The 10,560-nt window shown below is 45.0% G+C and overlaps 1 protein-coding gene across 1 annotated transcript; it reads right to left on the bottom strand.

Moving 5' to 3' along the window:
• Positions 1-7,076: 7,076 nt before the first annotated feature.
• Positions 7,077-10,032, bottom strand: LOC120541491 (growth arrest-specific protein 1). Its single transcript, XM_039773184.1, has one exon. The coding sequence runs from the start codon at positions 8,674-8,676 to the stop codon at positions 7,885-7,887; it is 792 nt and encodes a 263-aa protein (XP_039629118.1). The 5' UTR covers positions 8,677-10,032; the 3' UTR covers positions 7,077-7,884.
• Positions 10,033-10,560: the final 528 nt, after the last annotated feature.

Genomic DNA, 10,560 nt, shown 5'->3' with positions numbered 1-10,560 from the left:
AGACCAGTCGGAGTGCCCATGCTGGCCCCTTTCCGCTGCCAAAAGCACCTACAATGGGCATGTGTGTCTTATTTAACGCCTTAGTTCAGAGTAATGGGGATTGTGGAAGAGAGGTGAAGAAGAGAGTGCAGGCAGGGTGGAGCGGGTGGAGAAGAGTGTCAGGAGTGATTTGTGACAGACGGGTATCAGCAAGAGTGAAAGGGAAGGTCTACAGGATGGTAGTGAGACCAGCTATGGTATATGGGCTGGAGACGGTGGCACTGACCAGAAAGCAGGAGACAGAGCTGGAGGTGGCAGAGGTAAACATGCTAAGATTTGCATTGAGTGTAGTGTGTGCTTGGTGTGTGGGTGTGTTTGTGTGTGTCCTGCGGTGGGTTGGCACCCTGCCCAGGATTGGTTCCTGCCTTGTGCCCTGTGTTGGCTGGGATTGGCTCCAGCAGACCCCCGTGACCCTGTATTCGGATTCAGCGGGTTAGAAAATGGATGGATGGATGGGTGACGAGGATGAACAGGATTAGAAATGAGGACATTAGAGGGTCAGCTCAAGTTGGACGGTTGGGAGACAATGGTAGAGAGGCGAGATTGCGTTGGTTTGGACATGTGCAGAGGAGAGATGCTGGGTATATTGGGAGAAGGATATTAAGGATAGAGCTGCCAGAGAAGAGGAAAAAAGGAAGGCCTAAGAGAAGGTTTATGGATGTGGTGAGTGAGGACATGCAGGTGATGGGTGTAACAGAACAACACTGAAAAAAGTATAACATTGATGTTGTGCATTCAAAGTAAATTTTCTCTGTTTTAAGCAACTTAAGATTAGTCATTTAGTGTTGCAGCTTGAAATATTTGGTTTCAGATCTCAATCAAAGTAAAAAAAAAATGTTTGTACCAAATTAAGTTATGGTGGAGGGAATAAACGTAAAAATCCTATTTCATTTAACTTAATATTTTAGGTTGTTCTGAGGGGCCGTTTGTATATTCTTTCAGTCGAACGTTCCAGTTTGATGGCTTTCCAACTGCCACAAAAGAAGAACAACTTAAAAAATAGATTTACTTCAGTAAAAAAAAAAAAGTAAATTGCACCCAATCACTCTAAATGATTTGCCTTAACTTAAAAATTGTGGGATCAATAAGCTAAAAAGAATTACTGTATATTGGTTCAGATTGAATATATTAAGTGTGAATCATCACATTTGTTTTTCATTGAAGATGCAGAGGACAGAAAGATACGGAAGAAGATGATCTGCTGTGGCAACCTCTAACAGGAGCAGCTGAAAGAAGAAGATCAAAAGCGACTACGATGTTTTGAAATACAATTGGTTTTGCTTCTTTTGTATTTCCATTTGGAGCACAGGCAGGTAAAGTGACTTGCTCATGGTCACACAGTGTCTGTAGCAGGATTTGAACCTACAGCCTCAGGGTTTGTAGCCACTGCACCATGTTTCCTGACAGGTCTTGTAATAGCTCAGACAGGGTTGCTTCCTGGCATGTACCCAGGGCTGCTGGCAGAGCTCTAACTTCTGTGTAGCGCGTACTGGAAAAAAAGTGCTCATGAGCAAATAGCCAGAACTAATAATGTCCCTTAAATAAATATTTTATGCCTCACATCACTTTTCATTTCCCAGATCATTTACACTTTCAGGTTAAGGTGCAGGACCAGCCTACTTCTCCCTCCAGCCATTTCCATGCCCAATTCCTGTGCCTGAGGAGTGTGACAGCCATAGCCTGTCTTGACTACAGCGGGTACCAGACACTAACCGGTCATGAAGGACTTCCAGATGAGCTGACAGTGAAAAGTAAGCCACAGTCTGGTCATTCACCAGCCACTGATAAAGTCAGGTTGGGTGAAAAAAGAAACTTGATAAGAAAAGACTGGCATACACCTTGTCTACCAATTATCCACCCCATCCATTTTCCAGACTTGCTTTATCCTGAGCAGAGCCATGGAGGAACTGGATCAAGACCAGGGTGCAAGGCAGGAACAATCCCTGGACAGAGCACCAGTCCATCGCAGGGTGTCCACACAAACACACACTTTGGGGTCCAATTTAACAACTCCAATCCACCTGACCTTCATGTTTTTGGACTGTGGGGAAACAGAGCACCCGAAAGAAGCCCACATGGATGTGGGAAGAACATGCAAAGTTGATACACACTCTTAAACAAGAAGGTGCCAGAGTGGTTCTTCAGAGCAATGCAATGGAGGAACCTTTTTTGGTTCTCAACAGACCCATCTACATGTAAGTTCCAGAAAGAACCTTTTATTTATTTAGATCCATAACATGATTCCCACAGTAAATAACCATGACAAGATGGCAACAGATTTGTGAAATAACAATGGCTTGTTATTTTAAAAGGCCATTGTATGCATACGTACAGAAACACAGACTAAGGGTCCAGGTTGTCTTTTTCTGGTAGTGTCTTGCTAGGTAGCCTACCATACATTAAAGATTTCCACTTTTTTCTACTTATTAGGAAGTTTTTCAAAGCATAAAGGACCAACTTCACGTGCAAAGACCCCATCCCAGAATGAAATAGTGCTTTGTCAAATAATGGAGCTACACAACTCAATAAAGAGCCATTAACTGTGTCAAATAGCTATGCGGAGTCAAAAAATAAGCTGCAGGGGCTTAACAGCGTGAGGGTAAGAACAGTTGTGACTGTTACGTCTTTCATTGAAAGTTTTGTTTTTGTCATTTACTGTAGTTTAAGATGTAGATATTTTGCACAATTAATGACTCTTTACTGGGTTGTGTACTTCCTTGCTTAACAAAGCAAGCCAGCATTTCCTTCTGGGAAAGATTCTTTGCATATGAAATTAGTTCTCTAGGCTTATGTGGTGACAGAACCGATTTTTCTTTTTAAATATATAATAGGTTTACCTAGCCACATATGGGCAGCACAGTGGCGCAGTGGATAGCCTGCTGCCTCGCAGTTAGAGGACCCGGGTTCTCCCTGTGTCTGCGTGGGTTTCCTCCCACAGTCCAAAGACATGCAGGTTAGGTGAACAGGCGATCCTAAATTGTCCCTAGTGTGTGCTTGGTGTGTGTGTGGGTGCTATGCGGTGGGTTGGTGCCCTGCCCAGGGTTTGTTTCCTGCCTTGCACCCTGTGTTGGCTGGGATTGGCTCCAGCAGACCCCCGTGACCCTGTAGTTAGGATATAGCAGGTTGGATAATGGATGGATGGATAACCACATACAAACAGATAAAGAAAACCTCAGCTTGGCCTGTGTGACTGTATGCAGCAAAAGTGCTTTTATAATCAGAAACCCACTGGTATTTCACAGATCTGTTATCATTTTTTTCAAAGATATTTATAGAACCTCTTACAGATTGGAATAAATAAATAGTCTGTCTGCAGCCCAAAAGGATTCACCTATGGCATTGCTCTGAAGAACAACTTCTGGTCCCAATTGGCACCTTTATTTTGAAAAGTGCATCGACACGTCGTCATTCCCAATACAAACTCTCCTCCATCTCCTTGTGCCTGAGACCAGCTTACCCAGTGACGGGACGAAGAAGTGAACAAAGCAGACCTTTGTGATGGAGGACAAGGATCCCAATTTTAATGTCTCCTAAAATAAGTAAGTCACAAATGTTTTGTCCCCAGTGCACTTATTCTACACTCCTACAAATTTTTGAGTGGTTCCTTACTTGACAAAGAACCTGTCATTCTGGGACGGGTTTTTGTGCAGACAGAAGAGAAATCTGTAATCTGTAATGTATAGTAAGCCGCCTAGCAGGATCAAGAGAGCCTGAACTTGGCCTGTGTGATGGTGTGCAGCGAGTCCTTTTAAAATCATGAACCTTTTGTTATTTTATCAATCTGCAACCCAAATAAAGGTTCTGTTTGCAAACCAAAGATGGCTCCCCAATGGCAGCGGTTCTCAAACACTGTAGCTCAGCAGCTGCAGGATTTCATTCTTACCCACAAATTGGACTCCTAGCCTTATTACAGCAGAACATTATTTTCCAGTTTCTCTGTTTTGAGGTCATTGCAGAGCTTACAAAACTAATTTAGGTAATTTTTTTATTACAATGTACAATGTTTTTGTTCTTTTTTAAGGTTTTTATTGTCATTGTGATTTGCATTCTGCTTTTCCAGATGTTTTGCTTTTTTTCTCTATTATTTACGATTGAGCACATCCATGAGTCTGATGCTGATGTAGTTGCTGCCTTTTAATAGAGGCATTTGCCCAGGGGTCTGCTCTGCTTTTTGGAAATTTTCATAATTTGGATACAATTGATGAAGCAAACTAAACAAAAAAAAAATGTAAATAATAGGAAAACAAAGGAGTTAAGTTTTTAAAGCAGTAGTCAAAATACATATATTTCTAAATGTTGTGTAAATGGGGTGGCAAGGTGGTAGCGTTGCCACCTCGCAGTCAGAAGACCCAGATTCACTTCCCGGGTCCTCCTGGCATGGAGTTTGCATTTTCTCCTCGTGTCTGCGTGAGTTTCCTCCCATGGTCCAAAGACATGCAGGTTAGGTGGGTTGGCGATCCTAAATTGTCCCGTGTGTGTGGGCTGGCGCCCTGCCCAGGGTTTGTTTCCTGCCTTGCGCCCTGGAATTGGCTTCAGCAGACCCCCGTGACCCTGTGTTAGGATAATGGATGGATGGATGTTTTGTAAATGTTAAGAAATTGCACTACTGTACTTTTCTGAATGTGGAAGACCAGCTAATTAAATGAAATCTTTCGAGTTAAAAATGACTTGCCAATTGTGAACGTGGTTGGAACAAAAACCCTGCAGCCTCAGGGGGTCCCAGAGTGTGAATTTAAGAGCCCCTGCCCTATGGGGCGCTCCACAGTTACTGTCCTGTCCTGGAGAGCTGCAGTTTCTTAATCAGAACCTCTTTATTTGCTGTTGTATGTCTTTTTGGGCTTCATTTTAGTTAAGTCACTTGCTCTAATTGCTTATTTTAGGTTTAGATGGTTATATTTTAGGCTTGAATTGTTTCGTGTTTTCTTAATTGGCCACCAGTTATTAACAAGAAGCAAATGACAACGGGACCACCAGCTCTCCAGCTAACTTGGTCCAGTTTAAATGTGTGCATGTGTTAATAAAATATTTAAAAATAAATGAGAGTGAACAGGGAGGGACTGAGCTGGACAGATGTGTTCCAGTCCGCAAAACATATGGATAATGACTTACCTTGGAAGTATTAAAGCACTAGAATGAAATACAAAGTTTCAGTGTCAGCAAGGAGTGACTTCTAATTAGGATGAAAACCTGCGGGCCTGTAATTGAGGACCCCTGCCCTATGACATTACTCTAAAGATTCGACTTTTAGTCCCAATTGGCACTTTTCTTTTAAAACGTGTGTGGAGCAGCGTTGTCCAACTCTGACCAGTTTGGGTTCTAATTTCCCTCTTTTGCCTTCATTTGAATTGACTGTGCTGCAGAGGTAGCGCCACTGTCTTGCTGGAAGGAGCACAGGGTTCACATCCTGGGTCCTCCTTGTCTGTAGTCTGCATGTTCTCTCGGTGTCTGTGTGGACTTCCACCTGGTGCTTTGGTTTCCTCCCACTGTCCAAAGACGACATGCAGGTCAGATGAATTGGCCCTAGTGAGTGTGTGTATGTGTTTGCCCAGCTATGGAATGACGCCCAGGGTTTTTTCCTACCTTGTGCTATCTGAGAGTGACTCCAGCCCACCCAAACCCCCCGTAGGTGTGGATTAAGTGGGTTAAAAAAATGGCATGACCCCTTAATTGTTGAAGCCAAACAACGATGAGATCCAAAACGAACCAAAAGATGACCATCATGCAATATCAGAAAATAAAGAAAGGTGAAGGTCTCAGAAAAGTTGATCTGCTCAAGCCCACAAAACATTTTCACTGTGCTCGTAGTAAAAAGAAAATCAACACTTTTGGAAATGTTTGCTGTGACAGAATGACAGCGCCAATAAGCCGTGGAATGAAATAATTAGCAGCAAGAAATGGCTTCTAATTAAGAATCTGGTTGGGGTTTGAAACCCTGAATTAGTCGTTCATTTGTTGGCTCGCTTCACATCTCATTGTTGTTTGGCTGCCAAACCGTACCCTCTTCTAAACCCAGTTAATCCAGGCTCACAGGAGGCTGGAGCCTATCCCAGCCAGCACAGGGCACAAGGCAGGAACAATCCTTGGACAGGGTGCCAGACCATCGCAGGCTCACCACACTCACACAGACACACACAACACATACTCAGCCAATTAAGCATCGCCAGTCCACCTAACCCGAATATCTTTGGACTCTGGGGCAGAAGAACCCCATGCAGACGTGGGAAGAACATGCAAACTCCACACAAGAACAACCTGGATGTGAAGTGTCACTCTGCTTCCTCATTTGACTGCCATTTAAGGAAAAAAAAGAAACTTTTAGAGGACTGAGTCTTTTAAAAACAAGGTAATTAAAATGGGGCAGCACGGTGGCGCAGTGGGTAGTGCCGCTGCCTCGCTTCTCAGGTCCTCCCTGCGTGGAGTTCACATGTTCTCCCCGTGTCTGCGTGGGTTTGCTCCCACAGTCCAAAGACATGCAGGTTAGGTGCACTGGCGATCCTAAATTGTCCCTAGTGTGTGCTTGGTATGTGGGTGTGTGTGTGGGTACCCTGCGGTGGGCTGGCGCCCTGCCCGGGGTTTGTTTCCTTACTTGCGCCCTGTGTTGGCTGAGATTGGCTCCAGCAGACCCCCGTGACCCTGTATTCGGATTCAGCGGGTTAGAAAATGGATAGATGGATGGACCCCCGTGACCCTGTAGTTCGGATATAGCGGGTTGGATGATGGATGGAAGGTAATTAAAATGACAGGAAAAGAAGTCAATGAACAGCAGAAATCGGTCACTAATTAAGAAAATGGAAAAAGGAAAATCGTCCGCCATTCCCCGATCGGAGTTGGACCATCCCTGGTATGGAGGCATTATCATTTCCAACACAAAGCACTTCTCCGTCCCATTGTACCTCAAATCAACTTACCCAATAATGGGATGAAGAAGTAAGTGAACAAAGCAAACCAAATCTAGCACAAGTATGTCAGAGTTGTTAGAATTTCAATTAGTCATCAGCACTGTACAATAAAAAATGATTTAATAGGAATATGCCATAAAAATATAAATAATTCATTTATTATATACACTTTAGTGTATAAAAGTAAATTACAAGGCATACTGCATACATTCCAAAACCAATATTTTTTAACGTATATACAGGCTGCTCCTCTCGCACTCCAGTGATCTGCATTGGGTCTCCTTCATCCCAGATATTTTGTTTTTCACATTTCTTAACATGTTTCCTACATTCCCGTTTTGCACTGAGATGCCACACTGTTCTGAAGCCCCCATTCTCTTTCACTTGGTGCGTGAAGGTTTCTAGCGATCAATGATTTGCGTTCCTTTCAGACAGAAACGGAGGGGGGTGTGGGGGCGGCAAGGGAGGGCTGAAACACTTCAGTTAATTTAACTACTTGATCCCAGAACCCCTTGCCTGTTCTTTTGCGGTTCACCACAAATATTTGAAGTGTGATCACCACAATGGCTGGCTCTGAAGTGTTGGAAAGAAGAGTAAACAGAAATAAGGCCGTCCACGAGTTGGTCAAAAGTCTTAATAAGTAGCAGTGCGGAGAAACGGGCCAGCTTCACGCGAGCAGGCCATGTTTAAGGGGCGATCGGCGGGGGCGGGGGGTGCAAAAACACTAGCAGGGATTGCCTTTTTAAGCTCCTGTTTAAATCAAGGAAAACAATAAAAAAAATCTCCCGGCTCGATCACAGCATTCAGTTCACTTTACTTAGTTGGGCTCCGCAAAATTCTGGAGTTGCGCAAAAATGTAGAGGAAATGCCACGTGTGCAGAGAGTGCGCGGCGCTAACAATTAGAATCGAAACAATCTTCAGCATCACTTTGAATCCGCTATCACTTCAGTGAGCGATCGCACTCAGAGCGGATACCAAAATGCAAACGACATAAACAAACAGCGAAAGTTGTGTCCGTCCCGAGCCCGAGTAGGAAGTCACCGTGTCCGTTTCTCCCTCCTCTCTGTCCGTCCGGGGCTCCTCTTCTTCGTCCTCGTACATGTCCTCGCTCTCTGGATCCACCGTCGAGAGGCTCTGCTCCCCGATCGCGCACAGCTTGCTCATGTTCTCTTTTACAACTTCGCAGAAGGGTCTTTCCACTCCGTCGCAGACACAGCGGTTGAGCAGCCCCCCGCTCGGGATGAGGAGCATTTGCTGGATGGTGCTTTTGCACTTCAGGGTACATTTCCTGCCGTTGAACAGCTGACCGCAATTGGAGAGATAGGCCGTCAGGGTGGAATGGCAACCCGGCTCTTCCTCGCAGTGCTGCCGGGCTTCGGTGCAGCCCATGCTGTCGGCGTCGGGGGGCAGCCTGCGGGGTATGCAGGGCTCGATGGTACGCTTCACCCTCCGGCACTGCTGATCCTGCCCGCAATCGCAGCTCTCCAAGTCCGGCCCATTTTGGGTCTGGTTCAGTCTGACCAGTGCACTGATACAGTGGCTGGGGCACTGCTTTCTGTTTCCTTTCAGGTAAGCATCACATGCCGCCAGGTACTGGTTATAAGCTAACTCGCATTCTTTTTCTTGCTGGCACCGGAGAACAGCTTGCCAGCATATGAAGTGGCCATCTAGGACGAGGAGGAGTGAGCCGAGCAGCAGTAGGGTACGGCAACAAGTTGTCGGTTGCACGAGATCCATAGGTCCTCCAATGAGCTGCGGGGCTGGGCGAAGCGCCGCTTTCCCCTGTGGATATTGTCCAGCCACTTTCAGCTAAAACCGTCCTGAGTTTTTTTCACCACCAACATTGCAGATTGCTTTTGCTGTCCAAATTGTAAGCCTAAAAAAGCACAGAAATCCAGCCACTGATCTCCCGTGAACTTCGAGTTACCGACACAGTCCCGTTAGCTCCTTGGTAGCAGTCATGATAGCGAGAAGCAGAGCCGGAGTAAAGTATCCAGCAATGAAGCAGCAAGAAAACACACCTCGTAATCCAAAGAAAGAAAAAAGAGACCGACAAAACAATCCTTTCTCGTCCTCTCGCCTTCTATCTCACTCTCTCTCTCTCTCGCACACACCGTTTAAAGCTTCAGATGGTACCAGCTGTAGAAAACACCAATTTGTTTCGGTTTACGGGATGCGAATCCCTCACTTTTTCACCACCCAGCGATCTGTTATTTTTTTCTGTGTAGTCCAAAGTACCTGCAGCTTTGTCCTTCACACTGTTCCGGTTCACGCTTCGTTTGGTAGCCACCCCCTCGCTCCCCTCCCCAAAACAGAAAAAAGGGAAAGTTTTCTTCTTCTTCTTCTTGGAGCCCCGCGTTAAGATTGGCTGTCCCCGCTGAGTCTGCTCTCCGTTTCATTTCCATAGCAACATTTTTAGCGTTAGCGTTAGTGTGGGGGTCTGGGTTTGCGAGTCACATGGGCTAATAAATGTTTATAAATTTTATGAAACCCGAGGCACCCTGTGTGGTCCCCTCAAACTTGATCCATTAGTCCAGTTAGTTTTAATCAGCAGAGGGGAATAAAAAACATAAAGCAGTTCAGCAGCCTCTCCGAAAAAAAAAAACTCTCCAATTACAAGCACATCTGCCAGTCAGCAGCGCGAAGGAAAAGCGAGCGAAAACAAATCTGGTTCTGTTTAGCAATAAACCGTGCAACCGACTTAAGAGGCGTGATTGCGTGCAGCATGGTTATATTGCAAAAACAAATAAATAAAAACAATATGCGGAGTCAAGGGAGGAAAAGAGAAGAGTTGGAGAAGTAGCGGCGGTGTTTGGGGTTGGAGTAGGTGGGGGTCTCTCTTGCACTACCGCTGGACTCTTTCTTTCTTTCTTTCTTTCTTTTTCTCTCTCTCTGGTCTCCTTTCTTCAGCTCGCTGTCTCGGACTGGTTTAAAACTCTGATTGATAGGACTGAATGGAGGAGAATAGCATTTTCTGGCCTGTTTCATCTCCTTTGTGTTCGATTGGCCGTGCACTGGGCGATTGCCTTTCGTGCCCGAAAGATTGTTCACGCCTAGCAGCTCGTCAATGGCGAGGGGTTTCAGCATCAATATATTTTACAGCTCTCTCCTTTCAAAGCGCACTTGAGAACTGGGAATTAAGGCAGGTCTCTTTGCTATTGAAATGGAAACTAACTTGATTTTTTTTCGTAAAAAAAAGAAAGAAAGAAAAGAAAACCCCAGCGACACCCTGGGCTCTTTGGCTGTTTTACAAAACAAAGTTTCAAACTCCCTTCTGGGAAGCAGCAGCCCTGCTCGTAAAGCACCAGATGGCACGGAGAATGGAGGCGGCTTTTACTCTTCAGGAATGGCGAAGAGCGTTTAGCGAAGAACTGCGGTGTCTGCGGGGGAGAAAAAAAAAGAAATAATAAAAAAAGAAAAACTCACAAGCGCAGGGATACTTTGGACTCAGAGTTTAGTGAATCTACCCACCCTGAACGAAATAAAGACTGAGCTCATATTACATTTAAATTAAATAAGTAAATGTTCTCCAATGAAGTCAGAAACCCCGTTTATAGCGAGGCAAAAAGCTCCCTTTTAGTCACGCGTTCATGCGTGACAATGGCACGGAACATTTTCCAT

Source organism: Polypterus senegalus, chromosome 12 (genome assembly GCF_016835505.1).
Source record: "Polypterus senegalus isolate Bchr_013 chromosome 12, ASM1683550v1, whole genome shotgun sequence".
Classification (NCBI taxonomy): Eukaryota; Metazoa; Chordata; class Cladistia; order Polypteriformes; family Polypteridae; genus Polypterus; species Polypterus senegalus.
Note: the sequence above shows the minus strand (reverse complement) of the source record. Positions and strands in the feature narration are given on the sequence as shown.

Excerpts from the sequence above, each read along its gene's own strand:
- LOC120541491 (XM_039773184.1), bottom strand. The coding sequence starts at position 8,676 with ATGGATCTCGTGCAACCGACAACTTGTTGCCGTACCCTACTGCTGCTC.